The following is a 20,851-nucleotide window of genomic DNA, read 5'->3' on the forward strand; positions in this document are numbered from 1 at the left end:
GGATGACCTGTGACTCGTCTAGGTATTTATGATCCTTTTTTACATTATTTAAAAATAAGATCCAATAAATACAAAATATTCCAGTACCTGGTGAGGCCTTCCCAATAGGAGTCCCACTGTTCAAATGCTGAGCTGCTGCAGACCGTTTCGCACTCTCCCAGACCCATGAGCTGATCCCTATACCCGTCCACCTCCTTCCCCCCATCCCCGATCCCCACAGTGCTGTCCCCACAGGGGCTCCGCCGGTGACTCATGTCCCCAGAGGGACTCCGCCGGTGGCTCATGACCCCACAGGGGCTCCACTGGTGGTTCATGTCCCTGGCCATCTGAACCAACAAACTTGCTGGTGGTCACTTACCAAATGTTTTAGCTTCGTGTTACGGGTCCCAGGAATGGTACCACAGCAACAACAATGAATATCCTGTAGGATACAGGTAAAGTTCAGCAGCAAGGTAGGTAGGTAGGTAGGTAGGTAGGTAGGTATTTACTTTATTAATCCCCGAGGGGAATTTTTTTCGCTACAGCAGCATACAGAAGCAATAAGATAATAATAGAAATAATAGAATAAAATAATAGAATATAATATAATAATATAATAATAGAAAAGCAATAAAATAGCAGTAAATAGCAGTAAAAAATATAAATATAAAATGCACAGTATATACAGTACATTATATATCTATATATATTATATACAACAAACCAAGAAACACAGTCAACGTATATATATATATATATATATATATATATATATATACAGTACAGTATATATTATATACAAACAAACCAAGAAACACAGTCAACAGTGTTATTGTACTGTGATGGATTTTGCCAGAGGTGAGTTATCGTACAGTCTTATTGCAGTGGGCAGGAATGATCTCCTGTATCAGGAATGATCTCCTGTATCTGGAATGATCTCCTGTATCAGGAATGATCTCCTGTATCAGGAATGATCTCCTGTATCTGTCCTTGTGACAGCGGAGCTGGAGGAGTCTTTTAGAGAAAGTGCTCCTCTGTCCCTGCAGCAGGTGGTGGAGAGGGTGGACAGGATTATCCAATATGGACAATAGTTTGTTCAGCGTCCTCCTCTCCACCACCTTTTCCAGACTGTCCAGTTTGTAGCCGATGATGGAGTCGGCCTTCTTAACCAGTTTGTTAAGTCTGTTGGTGTCTCCGGCTCCAATGCTGCCCCTCACAAATTCTATGAGGCGAGTTGAATGGGAGGCTTTTTGGATCCGACCTCTAGTGGCACTCGGTGGTATTGCAGCTGAAGGCACTTCTGCTTCGGCCTCATTTTTCAGACCCGGAACGTACGAACACCTTTATATACAAGTTCTGTGGTCAGAACCAAACTATTAGCCTGTCCAACTAACTGCTTGAAGCTTTGCAAAAAAAATGGTCAATTATTGTATTCCAAAGTTTGGTAAAATCATCGAATATTAATGTTTTGTTCCATGTAAGCAAATCAATTTTAGCTTTGTCTCGACAGTCTGAGTGATATTTTGTACTAATAATCCTGAAGAGTTACACCCATGCAACATCTGATCTTTTGCGTTTGTGCTACCACCAGGGGAGAACAACAACTCGGTAGCTCATTCCTCTCAGACAACACGGATCTTATGCTGGATCATGACAGGACCCAAGTGCATGGAGTCTCGAACCAAGCACATCAGGGAAACGTGGGCCAAACGCTGCGACAAAGTGCTTTACATGAGCTCAGTGAAGACTGATTTCCCCACTGTGGGGCTGAATGTGGGTGAGGGGAGGGACCAACTGTACTGGAAGACCATCCGAGCCTTCGAGTACATCTACGAGCACCACCTGGATGAAGCCGACTAGTTCCTGAAAGCAGACGACGACACGTTTGTGGTCAAAGAGAATCTCCGCTACGCCTTGTCCAAATATGATCCAGAGAATCCGATTTATCTAGGCAGAAGGTTTAAACCTTTGGTCAGTCAAGGCTACATGAGTGGAGGAGCAGGTTATATCCTCAGCAAGGAATCACTTAGAAGGTTTATCAAAGGGTTCAAAACTGGAGAATGTACCCACTTCTCAACTATAGAGGACATGGCTCTGGGGAAATGTATGGAGACCATGAAGGTGGAGCTAACAGACTCCAGAGACGTGATGGGGAGGCAAACATTTCATCTTTTTCCTTCAGAAAATGATCTGGTCAGAAAGCCCCCGAGACCACGGGCTGAGTTTCTGCTGTACGAATACTATGAACCAGTTGAGGTAAGCGCAAAGTCTGTACAAAGTTTTAATTAGTACTAAACTATTGGTGGCCAGCCCTCCGATGGGTGTCAAGATATTTCTGTCTGCACCAAAGTGGTTGACAAACTGCTGTCCCTAGATTAAACATATCATTTGATATAACGTGGGGTTTTACAGCCATATCAAGGTTCTAGTCTGGTTAAGTGTTCCATGGGTGTAAAAATGAATAAACTATTTCCACATGATGGATGGCTAAAGTAAGGAAGATGCAAATAACAAACAAGCCAAAGTCTGAAAGCTTTGTGTGTTATCAAATACACACCACCCTGCTCACAGATGTGATGTGGATCATTTTATAATGTTACTTCCATAAATGAAGTGCTGGGCCACAGAAGTGAGCAGGTTGTTTAAGAATAATTGGCCACAGTCTCTACCAGGTGTTTAGTGCAAGGCAGTACTTTCATTTACAACTAGTCTGCAGGGATGTACTCTGGTTAACATTATTCCGGTCCACACCTCTAACTCTCCGTTTTACTTGCATACAAATGATCGGAAAGTTTCACTTACAGAAATCATGAAATATGAATACGAAAGCAATTTGAAATAAGGTTTTAAGTGTTCAAAATCTACACAAACAGGAGGCGCTCACATATAACATGCAAACCAAACTGAGAATATGTTGAATATAACAAACAAAAAAAGGCTTTAAATGAGTTACTGCACAGTAAATAGGGTGGTAATGATTAAGCTGGACAGTTGGGAAAGCAGAGTGTGAATTGTGTTTAGCACGCTGTGCTTTTATCTTGTTAGTCATCCAACATTCAAACATGCATGCAGTGTAACTCTAACCGCTCTTGTCTCTCTCCAGGGTCCAGGTTGCTGCTCAGATTTTGTTGTGTCCTTTCACTACATTTACAACGTTCAGCTGTATGTGTTGAACTACCTCGCATACCATCTGCGGCTATACGGATACAAATACAGATTTAATCCTGATGAAAAAGCCGATGTTAATGTCTGAGCACTAACTGGAGGAGAGGCCAGCTGTATCTGCAGGTTTCAGAGCCATGTTGAACTTCTCACCATAATACAGTTCATTTTGTGTTACCCTAAATATAAAACTTTTCCGCCACCTGCCCAAGTGTTCCTTCCAAGGTCGTATATCAACTGTGAAGACTGTGTCCATGATGTTCGGGAGTGTGAGTGGGTACGTTTCACTAAGCTGTCGCCTCGTGTAAGGCGACTAATGGAAAATGAAATGTTCAAGTGATGCATCCCTTAAATATTCCTTTTGTGATGATATCATCACATAGGACGATTACTAAGAGTGATCTTATCATTGTACCTGAAGACGGGCGACTTTTCTCTCTGAAAAAAAACATCTGCAGACATTTTGTGTTGATGCTACTGAACACCAGCTTAACGTGCAGCTTGACAGCAACTTGGATAAAGCAGATGTTGTGACAGGCGGAGTTTTTGAGTCAAATCTGGGGGAATATCCAGTAATACTTTTGCCATATATTGAAAAGGCTAATTTATTGAGTGGCATATTTAAAATAAAAAAGGCTTGTATATTGCAAATAGGGATCAGAAAAGCTGGAAGAAAGGCCAAAAAATGTATTTGGTTTGTTTGTTTGTTTTTTAAAGGAAAAAGATGCTGTTGTACCTGCTTTTCCTGAAAATAAAGCTACATTTTGTTGTTTATAGGACATCAAGATAATAATGCACTATCAATACTCATACTTTGCACATATCAGCTCACTGCACTATCCAGCAGCTCAAAAACCCAGCCAGGACTGTTGCCATGTCAAGACCATAGATTCTGTATAAAGATGTTTTACCACTTCATCCCACTGTACAAAAGTGAAGCCAAACTATCATGGAGATGGGTGGAGCCATCTGATTGGTGACATCACCTGCAACCCCAATGTAGCTAAATGTCACCACACACTCACTTCATGTAGCTCAGCTGCTGCAATACAACACTCGCTGATCACTTTTAATGGTCTCAATAAAAATGATCAAAAAGTGTCACTGTGTGAAGAATAATGGGACCGTCTGATCCACACATTTCGATGCTCAATGTTACAGGACACACTACTATTCTTTCTCCTGGAGACTAATGCGTCACTGTTTCATATTAATCTATTATAGATTCATTCATTATTGACGAGACTAATGAAGACCAATCATAGCTGGCTGTTTTTATGACCTGTATGGTGTCATCAGGAAGGAGATGCCAAGGACAGACGAATGCTTTAAAGCTGTGTGTTTGACAGAGTCTGTCTTTAGAAAAGCCTGAAAAAGGAAGAAAATATGATTGTGAACCTGACAGCCTGAGCACTTCATCTTGGCACCCAAAGCTGCTCTTTTTGTTGAAACGTTGTGTCCAAGATGCCACAGTTGCCATCGTCCATGAGACACTTCCCAGGAATGAATGATCAAGTATTGTGCCTCATTTTTTGTCCCCACACCCTTTGCCTTTCAGGTGATGCTATTTTTATGTGGACAGAACACAGCATTACATGTTCAGATAGATGTTGCTTTCATGTTCATGTGATAAAGATAAAGCTACTGCTAGCCACCAGTTAGCTTAAAACAGAGTCTGGAAACACGGCTACCCTGTCTCTGTCCAACAATCACAAAGGTCACCTGCCAGCACCTCTTAAACTCACTCATCAATATGTTGTATTTCATTTGTTTTATCTGTACAAAAATGGTGTAAAGGTATCAAATGGTGGTGTTATGGAAGGGTTATGACCAGGAGCAGCACCTACTTTCTCTGCAACACCAGAAAGTGACTGCTGCTGCCCAAGAAAAGTACATAAATCCAAAAACGTTTTCCATGGCTGCTAGTTGTTGCTGTGTTTTTACCAGAACAGTGGACTCATCTAACTCTCAAATAAGCGTAATTGAACAGTTGCCTCACATACCAGCATATTTTGGGGCATCGTGATGGAACCAGGAGATTTAACCCCACAATTACAGCATCCACAGTTGCTTGTCTTGGCTGGGGACCTTTCATTCCTGCCTGTGTTTCTGTCACTGATTGTCACTGGACATTTTGTTACAGTCTCTAATGTCAGAATTGAGATGCTGATAGAGGCTTCAGACCTCCAGCTGTGTGTACTGGATGTCAAAGCTCTGTCTCGGTTACACTTTAAAAAAAAAAGGTTATTAAAATGGACAGCGTTAAATTCTGTAAGAAATTATTTTATTCATTGAAAAAAAGGTTATTTTGTATATCTACTTACTATTCCTTCTCATACTTGTACAGTGTTAAACAATAAAGGATATTTTACAGTCATGTGCCTCTTTTCATACAACATTCATTGGAGGTTAATAGATTTAGTGAAGAGGAAGTCAAACAACTACAACTTAAGAAGGGGACACTGACACAGCTACAGCATGATGTGGACATCCTATAAACAGGTTACATTGTGTTTCCTTAAAGGTTCAATCTTAAAGAAACATCTACACAACACATCCCACAATTTAATACCCTCAATTAAAATATAAAATGTTTGGGGTCCATAAACTACATCTGTAACAACAGTATATACAGTAGACTTTATTCACATTGCAGGTGGAAGTACCTCAATTCTGACCTTTGTTTTTTGGTCTGTGCCGTATTATTTAGTGTTTAGTCGTACAGATTAAGATGCAACTATCAGTTATTCGGCGATTGCTTGACACAACAACTCACATAGACACGTATGTAGGGATGCAGAGTTAGAACAAACTAATTGTGCATTCATTGCTGACGTGAACACTGCGAGATCCTGGTCAAACACACTGTGACGAGTAACAGGAACACTTTCAGACACGGAGGGAAAACAGGTATGTTTTCGTCTGTTTGTTTTTCTGTAACAGATATTACCCACAAACCACTTCTCCTGACTGAAACGGATTCAGATTGGTGATTATACTGTCTACCATATAACAGTAAGTACATTACTCATGGTACTGAAGTTGAATGTGGTGGCTTGTAATTGAGATAACACAGGTCATCATCGGTGTTCGTCTTAATGAATCCAGGTAATCCAAAGAGGGGCAGACTACGGTGAACCTGCCTCATGATATGGACCCCTACAGGTCGGTGTATGAATGAAGCTGTGTGTCAGCCTGAACCAAAACTTGACAACAATGGAAAGAAAGTGAGAATAAAATAAGTATTGAACAAGAGCACCTGCAGTGTGAATGCGGTCTGAGAGACGGTGTGGAGGTCCAGATCTGCTCTCCATCATCTCCTTCACCTGCAGCGGTCCACAGAGTGCGACCAGGACTCCAGTCAAACGGCAAATCCTGCGTCACCAGTCCACTCTGCTGCTCAGTGACGTTGATGGAGCTTTGTACGCACCCTTCTCCAAACAGTCTGTTACGTGTAGACGCAGGTGTTCCTGCAGCCGGCTTCAGTCTCAAAGTTATTTGTGTTGCCTTGACAGCCTCCGTACCAGAACTGAGCACAGGCGTTGGCCTCGGGGTCGTAGTACCAGCGGACCACGTACTGCCGACAGGGACCGGGGTTGAGAGGCTGACCGCACTCCTCACCTGAAACAACAAGAAGGGTGTAAACTGTTTCACCTGGACTGATAAATTACTGCTGACATTTCAGCTATATTTCACAGTTTCAACATTGTCAGGTCATTCTATGAATCCTGTTGGCATCACTGAGATAGAATGAGATATTCAAAAAGGTTTCTGATCAGCTACAACATACAAACACTCCATCACTGGTAAAAGCCAGAATTTGAAAATGGAATTTTAGTCAAAGTAAAGGCATTTGTAGCAAGGTTGGTGCTACCGGGGTCTCTCCTGGACACAGATGACACGCTCAGTCGTACGTTCGGGTGTAAAATGCCTTTATTTGCCCTGCCCATACACCAATGTCTCCGTGCAACCGCTCCTCCTCTTCCTCCTTCTCCCTGCTCCCTTTATAGGGGAGAGCTCATCAGTCCCTATTCGGCTCAGCTGTGCTCATTACACCTGCCCGGCACCGTTCCCTGAACCACTCCTCCCACTCTCTACCCCTGCAGCTGAGCTAACCACACCCCGCCACCACAGCATTCTAAAGAGAAATATACACTCACTGACCACTTTATGAGGAACACCGTATGAATAGAGCTTCAGTTCTTGGTGTCATAGATTCCAACAGATGTTGGAAATATTCCTTTGAGATTCTGCAGGAATTAAGTGATAAATGACATAATATCACCTCTGCAGATTTATCAGCTGAACATTCATGCTGCCAGTCTCATGTTCAACCACATTCCAAAGGGTGGAAGCCACTGAACTCACTGTCATGTTCATGAAACCAGTTTGAGATGAATTCTGCTCTGCGACATGATTCATTAGCATGCTGGCAGTAGCCACTATAAGATAACTTTGACATTAAAAACATGATTGATTGGATCTAAGGGACAACCAATCACACATCAGTCAGCAGTGGTAAACTTCAGATATTGTTGCAGAGTCACTAAGATCACAATTTTTCTCCATTTTGATGTTTGATTTGAACAATAACAATAAGATCCTGTCCTGTATTTGCAGGAGTTTATATATGCCCATAGTGTCAAATGAATAATGAAACAAATGAGTTGAACTAGAGACACAGACCTACATTTTTGTCTCAGTGGTGAGCTTTTTATTCTAGCTAGTAACGTCAGCTATCAATAAATCAGCAGAAGAACAGAGTCTCCCTCACCATGTGAAATGGATCTGACAACGTCTGATCAGATCATATAATAAGCTTTGATTAAAAGCTCTATTATTTCATTGTTGGTTTTCTTTTTTGTAAATGCGGTTCCTTGTTAAAGTCATCCATTGTCTTGAGTGGGTAGAACACATTTTAGATCAGGTTTCTGTTTCTTTTCAATAATACATCAGGCACTGCTGCTTTTTCACAAGTCTAATTTGGATTAAATAGAAAATTGTGGGCCTTAATTGACTTCACACATTAAAAGGGACCAATAAAATGTGTATGTGGTTAAGAAGGCCGGCTCCATCATTGGCTGCAAACTGGACAGCCTGGAAAAGGTGGTGGAGAGGAGGACACTGAGGAAACTATTATCCATATTGGATAATCCTGACCACCCTCTCCACCACCTGCTGCAGGGACAGAGGAGGACGTTCTCCAAAAGATTCCTCCAGCTCCACTGTCACAAGGACAGATACAGGAGATCATTCCTGATACAGGAGATCATTCCTGATACAGGAGATCGTTCCTGATACAGGAGATCATTCCTGATACAGGAGATCATTCCAGATACAGGAGATCATTCCTGATACAGGAGATCATTCCTGATACAGGAGATCGTTCCTGATACAGGAGATCATTCCTGATACAGGAGATCATTCCTGATACAGGAGATCATCCCTGATACAGGAGATCATTCCAGATACAGGAGATCATTCCAGATACAGGAGATCATCCCTGATACAGGAGATCATTCCAGATACAGGAGATCATTCCAGATACAGGAGATCATTCCTGATACAGGAGATCATTCCAGATACAGGAGATCATTCCAGATACAGGAGATCATTCCAGATACAGGAGATCATCCCTGATACAGGAGATCATTCCAGATACAGGAGATCATTCCAGATACAGGAGATCGTTCCTGATACAGGAGATCGTTCCTGATACAGGAGATCGTTCCTGATACAGGAGATCGTTCCTGATACAGGAGATCGTCCCTGATACAGGAGATCATTCCTGATACAGGAGATCATTCCTGATACAGGAGATCGTTCCAGATACAGGAGATCGTTCCAGATACAGGAGATCATTCCTGATACAGGAGATCATTCCTGATACAGGAGATCATCCCTGATACAGGAGATCGTTCCTGATACAGGAGATCGTTCCTGATACAGGAGATCATTCCTGATACAGGAGATCGTTCCTGATACAGGAGATCGTTCCAGATACAGGAGATCGTTCCAGATACAGGAGATCATTCCTGATACAGGAGATCATTCCAGATACAGGAGATCATTCCAGATACAGGAGATCATCCCTGATACAGGAGATCGTCCCTGATACAGGAGATCGTTCCTGATACAGGAGATCATTCCTGATACAGGAGATCGTTCCAGATACAGGAGATCGTTCCAGATACAGGAGATCATTCCTGATACAGGAGATCATTCCAGATACAGGAGATCATTCCTGATACAGGAGATCATCCCTGATACAGGAGATCGTCCCTGATACAGGAGATCGTTCCAGATACAGGAGATCGTTCCTGATACAGGAGATCATTCCTGATACAGGAGATCGTTCCAGATACAGGAGATCATTCCTGATACAGGAGATCGTTCCAGATACAGGAGATCATTCCTGATACAGGAGATCATTCCTGATACAGGAGATCATTCCTGCCCACTGCAATAAGATTGTACAATAACTCACCTCTGGCAAAATCCATCGCGGTACAATAACACTGTTGTCTGTGTTTCTTGTTTGTTTAAATATACAGTGAACCCTCGCTATAACGCGGTTCACCTTTCACGGTCTCGCTGCTTCACGGATTTGCATCGTGCATTGTGTTCTGCATTCTGATTGGCTAAACAGTCTCTCCGCTTCTTCTCTACCTGTTTGTCAATAACGTTGCGGTTTAATATGTACACGTACGTAAAACAGCTTGCCAAATTTAAGTTTGCAAATTCTCTTGCAATTTCAAGTTTCTCTAAAACCCATAATGTCGACAAAACGTTCTGCACCGACAAAGGCACTTGCACTTGTTCTTCTCTTGAAAAACCACACCTGCACCGCCGGCTTTAGAAGAAAGAACCGCTGCAGAGCGGAGTCAGGATGCAGCGGCTCAGTCAGAAGAGCAGTGAAATACACGAGTCACTATTTGTCCTACTGTACTTTGTATTTGTTTTCATAATCATTTTTCATTTCCTCCCGTTCTAATCCAATGACTCGGGTCGCAGTGGGGCGGTGCCGATCTCAGCAATTTGAAGCCTTCAGTTTGTATTGATGATTAAAATTATTATTTTACAGTACAGTAGTTATTTGTAAAAAAAACATTTATACAGTACTTTTATTTGTTAAACAAATGCTTGGGCCTGTAAAAAGGTTTTGTTCTTTGGTTTCAATGTATTATGGAGTATTTCATTGTATAATAATTGTAAAAAAAATAAAGGTTACTACTTCACGGATTTCGCCTATCACGGTTTCTATTTGGAACGTAACCCCCGCGGAAAATGAGGGTTCACTGTATATATATAAACTTTCCACTATTGTTTAGTTAGTTTTAATTTAATTTAATTATTCTATTTTATTTTATTTTATTATTGTATACACTGTGCATTTTTATATTTAATATTTTTTACTGTTATTTTATTTCTTTCCTGTATCTATAAATGCTGCTGTAGCGAAAACATGTCCCCTTGGGGATTAATAAAGTAACTATCTATCTATCTATCTATCTATCTATCTATCTATCTATCTATCTATCTATCTATCTATCTATCTATCTATCTATCTATCTATCTATCTATCTATCTATCTATCTATCTATCTATCTATCTATCTATCTATCTATCTATCTATCTATCTATCTATCTATCTATCTATATCTCAGCTCCCTATTATTGAGGATATGGCATACTCTGCAAGTGGTAGAGGAAGGTTTTTACATAATTTATGTAAATGCAGTACAACCCAGTTTCCAAAAAAGTTTGAACACTGTGTAAAATGTAAATAAAAACGGAATGCTATAATTTGAAAATAATGTAAATCCATATTTAGTTGCAGATAGACCAAAGACCACATATCAAATGTTGAAACTGATCATGTTTCTATCTGGTTTCTTCTTTGGAGAGTTTTAACCTGCATTTGTGGACGCAGCGATGAACTGTGTTCACAGATGATGGTTTTCACAAGTGTTCCTGAGCCCATGCAGTGATTTCCACTCCAGAATAGTGTGTTTTTAATGCAGTGCTGCCTGAAGGCCTGAAGATCACCACCATCCAATATTGGTTTCCAGCCTTGTCCCTTGTGTTCAGAGATTTCTCCAGATTCTCTGAATCTTTTAATGATATTATGAACCGTAGACGATGAAATCCACTAATTCTTTGTAATTTTTATTTTTTATTTTTTATATATTTTTTTAAATATTTTTTATATTTATATTTTTTATTTTATTGCTTTTCTATTATATTATTCTATTCTATTATTATTTTATTCTATTGTTTCTATTATTGCTCCTGTATGTATGCTGCTGTGGTGAAAAAAAATTCCCCTCGGGGATTAATAAAGTATATACCTACCTACCTACCTACCTACCTAGTTTTACGTTGAGGAACATTATTCTTAGATTGTTGAACTATTTTCCCACACAGTCTTTCACAGAGTGGGGAACCTCTCCCCATCTTCACTGCTGAGAGACTCCGCCTCTCTGATATCATATTTTTATACCCAGTCGTGTTACTGACCTGTTGCCATGGTAACTTAATTAGTTGTGGGATGTTCCACCAGGTGTTTTTGTTTTTTTTTTTTTTTTTTTAACAGGGCCTTTTGTTGACATGTTACTGGCATCAAAATAGAAATGAGGATGTACATTTTATGATACAATAAAATTTCTGTTTCAACATTTGATATGTTGTTTTTTTTCCTTTAAAAAAAAAATTAAATATGGGTTTAGATGATTTGCAAATCATTGCATTCTGTTTTTATGTAAATTTTACACAGCATCCCAACTTTTTTGGAAACGGGGTTATAAAAGTTCTAAATGCTATTGTTTTTGTTTTACTGTTGAGTTACAGGCAACAAAATATTCTCATAGGATCTGCAGTAATGTACTTGTCATGCAGAATGGCTCCTGACAGTGTTATATTTTCATAAAATTGAAAGAAGCATGAAATTTACAGTATTTGATTAAATGTCCATTGCAACACCGAGCCCCATTAACAGGTTGATGTCTTTTTGAGCTGTGTGGAGTACTGAAGTTCCACTTCTTACCTGTCCAACTCACAGTGCAGTTTATTTACATGTCACAAATAAAATCACATAACCCTCTCTGAAAAATGTCTATTTTTTATGGTTTATACTTTTTGCTCTAAAGGGAATGTTTGGTTTCACCAAAATAAATGTGATGGAGTTGTACTGAAGTGTTTGTAGTACAAGACTGAAACAGTCTTTCCAGGAAAGAGACATGTTTGAGCAGCAGGGTGTGTCAGGTATTTATCTGCTTGTTTACCTGATGCTGTTGAGTCTGTCAGGGGTGGAGGAGGAGGGCTGAAGGGTGCCTGAGTGCTCTCTGCCTCGTACAGCCAGTCGGTGGGACTCTGAGGACCCACCAAAGAGGTCTCTCCTGGGCCCTGCTTCCCCGTGCCACCAGGAGAGGCCAGCGTGATGTCCGGCAGCTCGTTCCAGGGCTCCACCAAGAATTCAGTACCAACCTGGTTCTCATCGAGCCGCCCCGACTCAGCAGGCCGAACTGTTACTGCCTCCTCTGGGAGTTCAAGCTGAGAAGTAGAGAATGAGCACAGGTCAGATACACACAAATACATCTTATAGTTTGAATGCAGTCTCTTCAGGCCACCATTCAGCCAGTGAATTTGCATAATTTCAGAGGATGAAAATCCACCTCCAGACAAATGTTTGAGAGACACAACCAGGTGAGCATCATATCATCTTTCTGCAGCCTGATCACCATGAAGTTCAGTAATATTTATTGTTCCCAGAGGATGATCTGGTGTTCCACTTTTCTTTTTTCTGGAGTTATTGTTCAGCCAGATTTTCACCCTGATGACCATCTGAAAATACACTGACCAGACTGAATGAAATGAGCTGTGGATGGTCATCTTCCCCAGAGGATGAAGCTAAAGCTGTACAATGACCTGTCCTCTATCGCCACCATCAGGTCACAGTTTTCAACTTGTACTGACAGAGTGTCTGATGAGCACATTCATGTTTCCTCTAAAATGACTTCAGATGTTTTGTCTTCAGGGTTTTTGTTTTACTGAAATTGCAGTTGAAGCACTGATTCATTTGTGAAGTCTTCCAGGTTGGAAAAGTTAGATTTTCTGCTCGACATGGACACAAATGTTAAAATGTGACTGAACATTAAACAAACAAACAAAAACATAAAGCGATACTGTCAACTCTTTATAACCTCAAATGTCCATATCAGTATTTGTCTTAAAAAAATTATTTTACTCAGGCTCTAATCCATAGGCTACTTTTTTGTTGACCTGATAACTAAACTACTTGCAAAGGAAAAAACGTGGTGCAGTTTATTGTATGCACATGTAATGATCCTACTGATACACTCTTCATTTCTATATGACAGCCCCGCTGTGACTGAACTTTAAGAAGAAGCAGACTGACCAACATACCAGCATCCTGAGAGCCATGCTACTAGCACGGCTAAAAGACAACAAACACCAGTCTCTACAAAATGTAACCCTTTTTTGTTACAGTTTTTAGGAAAAGTTAAGGCACAGCCAATGATCATGTATAAAATATGGTGTGAGTTTATCAAAAGATAGCAAGTCTTAATGTAACTAAGCATCATCTTTATATTTTCATGCATTAAGTCTATCTGTTATGACTTACTTGTATGTTTTCCTCCACTGGGAACTCTTGGGAGTGGCTGTCCTCCGGAGCTCCTGGGCGGGTTTCCACAGATGGAAAGACCAAGTTTGGTAGAAAGGCCATCGTGTCATCCTGCTCACATATCTGACTCAGTATGATACTTTCCAGAGCTGTAACAAACAAACAACAAACATAGAGGTAACATAAGAAGAAAGGTTTTTCTAGGTTGAACTCATCACATGAGATATAGAGAAAAGAATTGTATGAGGTGATGGTTTACACAAAAAAAAAAAAGTAGTGCTTGACTCATTTTTACAGGTTGTCAGTGACACTAGTGTGACTTGTTGTCCCCCCATGCTGTGACGCTGGTCACCCGACATACAAAGGGCAATCAAAAAGTTCCAAGATTTTAGTTTAGCCGTCATCCTCTTCAGATCAATCCTCATGCTGGATGTTAACAGTGTCAAAGCGGTGACCCTTTAGGTTTAATTGAATTTTGGAGAACAGAAAGAAGTTGCAGGCAGACAAATCTGGCAGGTAAGGAGGGAACAACTGTCGCTCCCCATTTCGCTGTCATGAGAAACTCAACTATGCGAGTGTGTTGTAATGTTTGAAAACCTAAGGTTGAGGCTTTTGTCCCGAATGTTTTCTCTCAGATGTCTCAATACCTCACAGTACAACTCACTGTTGACAGTCTGATCTGAGGGACAAATTCACGGTGCACAACCCCACGAATGTCAGACAGGACCACCATTATAATCTTGGTTAGTCTCTGATGTACTTTATTAACAGCACTGATAAAAATCAACATTCTCCAAACGTCACTGATGTTGTGGTGTTAATAAATAAACTGCATCGGGAGCTCTCAGTGTGCCCGATTTACTTTACAATCATTAGTTAAAAAGCCCAAGCTGCCTTGTGAAAGTTGTCTTTTGTGCATAAAATGACTCAGTATCACTCTGTGATTACTGAACCAGATGAGTAGATCAAAAGGATTTAAATTGTTACCCCTTTATATTTAATTTAATTGCAACTCATGTGTAGGTTGTATTAAAAAAAATGTTATTGTAATTATTTATGTAATTAGGATTAAATATGTAGAACATCCACCAAACCAGTCTGTGGGATTTTAGACAGGTCTGTTCATGTGTTCACGCTCTGCCCACTGATGCCATGAAATAGCCCTCCACTGACTACACTGCACTTTAAACCTGGTTTGAGCTGGCGGAGGCACAAATTTGACACCTAAACTGCACTGCACATCTCTACATCCTGTTGCATCATTCTGCTCATCTCTGAGCAGCCGGGTTCACGTTGATCTACAAAAAAGTGCAGAAAACAGCCACTTTCACTGCTAAACCTGCACTGGTTACAGAAATAGGGCCCTTAGTGTGTTTGTCAAATGGAATGGGTGAGAATTTGTATCTCAGTCTGTGTTTGACAATACAAAGACACATTGTTCCTTTATCCATAAGCATGTTTCTTCCCATTTTCACTACTTTTTTTTTTTTTTACAGGGTTTCTGTATAGTTCCTACATGTCTGTCTTCTTCCTGCTACATACTGACAGTTAGGCTAAAGAAACATGAGAAGAGACAGTTTTCCAAGAGTACAGGAACAATGTGGATGAAACATTATGAGCCAAACTGTCAGATGACAGTCATGTCACGTGGAGGGAATTAATGTGAATCTCACTCACCACAAGGAACACCCAGCTCAGCATGGCCAAGAGTGGAAAGTTATGAATTATAATTAGAGCCCCCAGGGTTTGTGTTGGGGGGAGGAGGGGCTTTGCAGGGGCGTATGAACAGCAGTAGCAGTGATGGCAACGGCCGCAAGGCTTTCAGGTGAGAGGTGTGAAACAGGGCATAAGTAGGTCATTTTTGTATAGCTTGTGCTTTTATACATCATTGTGAATCTCCACCATGAAAAGTCAAACTTAATCCCCTGCAGCTGGTGATGAGAAGCCAGAACATTGGATTGGATGAGCAGAGATAATGGTAACACAAGACAGACATAATAATATAAACACCAGCAGCTGAGTGTGATGTCTGTGAGCTCAAATTTCATTTCAATTTTAAATTGAGTTTTGGTGCAAAGTGCATCAGTAAAATTTCAAGGGTTCACATTATGTTGTAGTAAAGCGGTTGAGTATAGACCAGTTTGTTAATAGTTGTGTCAACATGCCAACGTTGTGTTTTTGCTTACTGGGGAGTGCCCTGAAGTCATCAATGAGGTAGACATGCTCTTCATCAGGATCAGAGGCAATAACCGTCATCTCAGCCTGGAAGTCTTCATACAGAGGGTCGGTCTTGTTCACCACTCCTATAACAAACATCTCAATTCCTTCTGCATGGGCCACTGCGGCTGTTTCTTCGAACTGCATCACATCACGCGGGTCAGCCTGACCGTCCGTTAAAACCAGCGCCACTTTCCTCACACCGGGCCGAGCGGCCCGGAACAGCTGGTTGGCTCGATGGATGGCGCTGCCCGTGAAGGTGCCCTCGCCCAGGTACGGCATTTTCCTGATGACGGCCTTAACGTCTTCCTGGCTGGACTGTTGCTGCAGGCTGACCACCACCATGTCCACGTGGCTGTACAGCACCACCCCTATCCGGCTCGCTTCTCGGCTCACCGTCAGCCGGTCGATAAGAGCGTTCACGAAGTCCTTCACCACCTCAAAGTTTTCTGGACCCACACTCTCTGAACTGTCAATCACAAACACCAGCTCCAGAGGGCTGTCACTGCACTTGAGACCACAGCCTGGGCAACAAATGGAATAGATAAATTGGGCATTAAAAAAACTACATGAGTGGGTACAAAAACCAGAATAAGAGTTAAAAAAAATCTTTGCAACCAGTACCATCTCTGAGCAGCTTATATTGTCATTTAATGGAACTGAATACACTTCAATATTTCATTTCACTTCCTGCTTAAGTTGATGTCCTGACTATGATCTATGTTGTTTCAAAAAAATGTCAACCTAATTCTCATTTATCAGAAACATTTGCCTCTAAATAAGCAACACAAAAAGATGACAAATGATTGAAGACTATACTGCTTTAAAACAATAAAACATACCACAGATTTCCTTAATTATCCTGATGACTTCTTCTCTCTGTGTATCAAAGAACAAAAGCAGCCAAAAAAAATTAAGGTCTTTGTTTTCATCGTTAAAACATACAGTTTAGTGGGATTTCTGTCAGTCAGTTACTCACTGTCAGCCCTGGTCCCCCCTTTTCTCCAGACCTCCCCTGTAAGGTTAAACTCAGGTCAGGAAGTAGAATAATAACAACGTGTTTGGGCAAGATAACTTGATGGAAAGAAAATAAGATGAGTTTTATTTTCTTTGCCTGTGGCTTGAGAAGTTCCTAGTGTCTCATTTACAACGTCTTTTACGACATCTACTAGATGATGTCCATATGTCCTTATCTTGTGACCTACAACTGAACTTAGATCTAAAGGGAGTGGGGGTGACTGTCAACTCCTTGTCACACAGTATAAAAGCTGCCCTATGGAGGAGAGACGTTGAGCAATGCTGGACATCTTTCTTTGAGTGTACATGTATTTGCTCCTTCTTGCAAGAATAAATGTCTGATATGTTTGATTTTGAATCCAGCCTCTGAGTAATTTCTCTAACACAACTTAATGGTGACCTCATGTAAAGGATGCTCTGATCCATTTCGTTATCAGCTGACATTCATTGCAAACTTTAAATTTGCATCAGTAATAAAAAAAACATATAGATACATATTAAGATAAAGAGATGTGTGATTATGCATGAATGCAGCTTGATTTGCCATATTTTGACACTAAATGGAAAAAAATGTATGTGAATTCTCCACATCTTGTGATTCACACACTTTGATTTATTATTTTTAAGATCTAAAAATCATCTCTCGTATCGCGGCATTTTCCTGTTGTGAGGTTTAATAAACAGGATGTGCTTTTCATTGTATCCTTTCCAAAGTCCACTAATAATAATTGTATTTTTGCCAAAACCTTTTAATAAGATGACATTCATCAACGAACATCTATGCTACCGTGCGCATTCATAAGTTTCAGCCTGGACTCCTGTAACTGCACGAATAGGACACTTCTGGAGCTCACCAACATGATGAGTCATTTCCTACATTAAGACAGTCGATAATATGCTTTTACCTACTTAGGTGTAAAAAAAAAAAAAAAAATGTCCAAATTTGTGTCACTGACAATTTGATGCGAACCATCATCATTAAAGTTGGTGTCTGCCCCACAGCTTCTTGTGTCATTTGGGACCGAATATATTGACGACCTGTGCAGTAGTACGTTGGCTGCAGGAGTGTTTTGAGAGAACTGTGACTTTTGCAATCCAGTGTAACGAGCATTAATTCAGGTTGACTGCAGCCGAGCCTGGGAAGAACACAACTACCGAATTTGACATGTATATAGATGATATGTGGAGCTAACATTAGGCATAAGAGTATAGGCATTTGAGTATAAATGTGCTTTTTAGACCTTTAAGTACATTTAGTTGAACCACCTAAGTTGGCGTTACAATGTTGACTTTAACACTACTTCAGCAGTATTTATGACATTGTTATACAGGGTGGAACATGCTACATTACCATTGATCCAGGTGATCCAGGTTCTCCATAGTCTCCCTTGTCTCCTTTCTTTCCCTTGTCTCCAGGAATGCCTCGATCACCCTAAATGTGTGTGAAAGCACTTTTTACGACAGTAAATTTGGAGCACTGGTAATTGAAGACAATATGTAACAGGTCATACAATCATCCTCACATCAGCTGACTTGTTTGTACCTTCTCTCCAGGAAGACCATCCCCTGATGTCCCCCGAGGGCCAATGGGTCCCTGAAACCCAGGCTCTCCCTGGTAGCAAAGATGGGTGAATTGGTAAAAGGAACAAGGGTGTCATCAGCATATCTGCCCAATGTTTAGTTTAAAAAATTCAAAAATGTATTAAACCTATCCACAGTATGAGTAAAAAATAGCCGTGTTGATGTTTTGTCATTGATGTCAAAGTATTTGTTGCAGAGATATCTACCGATGTTAGCATGCTAACCTGCAAGCATTAGCTTGCCATGTGTCATAATACAACTTTGTACCACAAGATGGTTCAGTGAGTCCCTGTAAAGTCTGCCTCATTCCAACATCAGAAGAAAAAGTAGTGTATTTGAACTTCTAGTTCCGATGAATGGAAGTGTAAACACAACGATGAGTGAAGCTCCTGGTGAACCAGAAGCAGAACAAGAGCTAACATCCTCCGCTGGAGAGACAACTGTTGGAGAGTAAAGGAACAAAGTTCGAAGCTGAACTCGCTAAGTGTCTGGTGAGTAAACAGCTGTTAATGCTAACGGTTGCTGTGTAGTGATGGCTCTTAAAGGCACCTGACAGTATCACGTCAGCGGTGTTCTGACCATCGGTCATACGGAGACTCATCCCTGTGAGCTGCCACAACTGCACAGCGGTGAACCAGCAAAAATGAAACATTTTCATAGTTCTTTTCCATTGCTGTTGGTCTTTTTCCCTTTGTGTGTCTGTGATTCAAAATGCGCATGAGAGCGTGTTGCTATTGGTCCGGACCAGCTGATGAATTCATCGCTGAGTTTCTTTACACAGTACAGCTCTGTATAACATTACTGACAGTGTTTAGTTTGCTGTTTGTTGATACACCGGTCAGACCAGATACAAAAGCTCAGATGACGAGCTCGTCATCTATCTACAGAACACAGGTCTTTTTATTTTGCAGACAAACCAGGCGTACCGACCTTGTTTGGACAATTTCAAATGCAAACAAAATTCTCAATGCCGTTGATTATCAATAAATCCTAAAGATATAATATGAATAGGACCTCCCATTTCATGTTCATGGTCGAAGGTGAGTAACACTGATATAAAAAGTAAAATAATTGTCCTTAGCTCTTTTACCCTGCTTTGGGCGGCTCAGTACAGGTCTGTACCTGTAGCAGAACTCTGGATTCTCATATCCTGAATAACTTTCTCTCTCCTCATCATCTAAACCTTAGTGCTTCAATATTTGAGTAGAGCCGAGCCGACAAAAGAAGTCTGATTGTGTTGTGCATAAAATGCAACTGGATCGAGCTCAAAAGATGGTTGGGATCAAAAAGCTACTTTCTAACATTATTTGAGGTTCTACTGTTTCCATTTATATGGATGGTATGGTGATAGATAAAATCAAGTAGAAGGGAGAAGTCAGGAGACATTTTCAGTGTCTGAATTTAGTCTGTGCTTACAGCTATATTTCTTGGAAGCAGTACATACCATACAAATTCAATCTATATCAAAGTATTAAAAGTACCAGTAGAAGGGATTTCTAAATGTATTTGTGGTGAGCATTACTTATTTCTGTAAGTGTGTAGCCATACAGCTGAAAAGTAGATTTCAGAGGAAATCTATATTAGTTTTAAATGTCTTCAGTATTTTTCTACAGTGTAGAAAAAAAAGGCAAACGTTAAGGAAAAACCCTTGAATGACTTATACATGCTTGTACATTACAGTTTGCTGACAAAGACCATGACATGCATTTGGAAGCTTATAGAAAAACAAGTAAGCAAACCTTTAGCTAACTTGGGTTTTGTTTTGGGGGGTAAATAAACTCTTTCCAAGGTCAAGAATACAAACTATATCTGCAAACCACTAGCTCTAAATGCAAAAATCAGTTTGTTTGATTTTGGGGGAAATTCCAGTTAAACAACCCATTAATTTGTATTCAAGAATACCTTTGGGCAACGGTTATAAATGTCTGCATATGCAGCATGCGACTACACCACAATGTACTTTATGTGAAATTAACAATAACCACAAATTGATTTCTAAACTTTCTTTATCAGGAAATGAATTTCATGAAGAAACTTTCTCAGCCTGAACATATTGATCAAGCTGAGGGGCGTTCCTCTCTCACAGGGATCTGCACCAAAGGCTTGAAGATTACATTTCATTACCTTTCAAAATTAATAGTAGGCCGTTAGTAGTCAAAATGCTTTTGCCCTATGGAACATCTATTGTTACCACAATTATGCTAATATCTGGATAATAACTGCATTACTACACACTGTGATACTGCTTTA

General features: G+C 40.4%; 2 protein-coding genes across 2 annotated transcripts in view; one reads left to right on the top strand and one right to left on the bottom strand.

Moving 5' to 3' along the window:
• Positions 1-1,629: 1,629 nt before the first annotated feature.
• Positions 1,630-3,232, top strand: c1galt1a (core 1 synthase, glycoprotein-N-acetylgalactosamine 3-beta-galactosyltransferase 1a). The gene is given in 2 exon segments (XM_069715134.1): positions 1,630-2,235; positions 3,083-3,232. Coding segments are annotated over 2 exon segments (756 nt in total).
• A 2,217-nt stretch (positions 3,233-5,449) lies between these two features.
• The window catches only part of col28a1a (collagen, type XXVIII, alpha 1a), a 41,316-nt gene continuing 25,914 nt past the window's right edge, over positions 5,450-20,851 (bottom strand). Inside the window, exons 28-35 of the mRNA XM_069715131.1 lie at positions 18,564-18,632; positions 18,372-18,452; positions 16,983-17,018; positions 16,846-16,882; positions 15,973-16,527; positions 13,787-13,935; positions 12,426-12,693; positions 5,450-6,762 (exon numbers count right to left, since the gene is read on the bottom strand). Of these exons, the coding sequence (XP_069571232.1) occupies positions 6,590-6,762; positions 12,426-12,693; positions 13,787-13,935; positions 15,973-16,527; positions 16,846-16,882; positions 16,983-17,018; positions 18,372-18,452; positions 18,564-18,632 (1,368 nt within the window). The 3' untranslated portion in view covers positions 5,450-6,589. The remainder of the gene's footprint in view (positions 6,763-12,425; positions 12,694-13,786; positions 13,936-15,972; positions 16,528-16,845; positions 16,883-16,982; positions 17,019-18,371; positions 18,453-18,563; positions 18,633-20,851) is intronic.

Source organism: Brachyistius frenatus, unplaced genomic scaffold (genome assembly GCF_029030835.1).
Source record: "Brachyistius frenatus isolate BFR_SWC_R1_liver_20210118 unplaced genomic scaffold, ASM2903083v1 Contig_138, whole genome shotgun sequence".
Lineage (NCBI taxonomy): Eukaryota > Metazoa > Chordata > Actinopteri > Embiotocidae > Brachyistius > Brachyistius frenatus.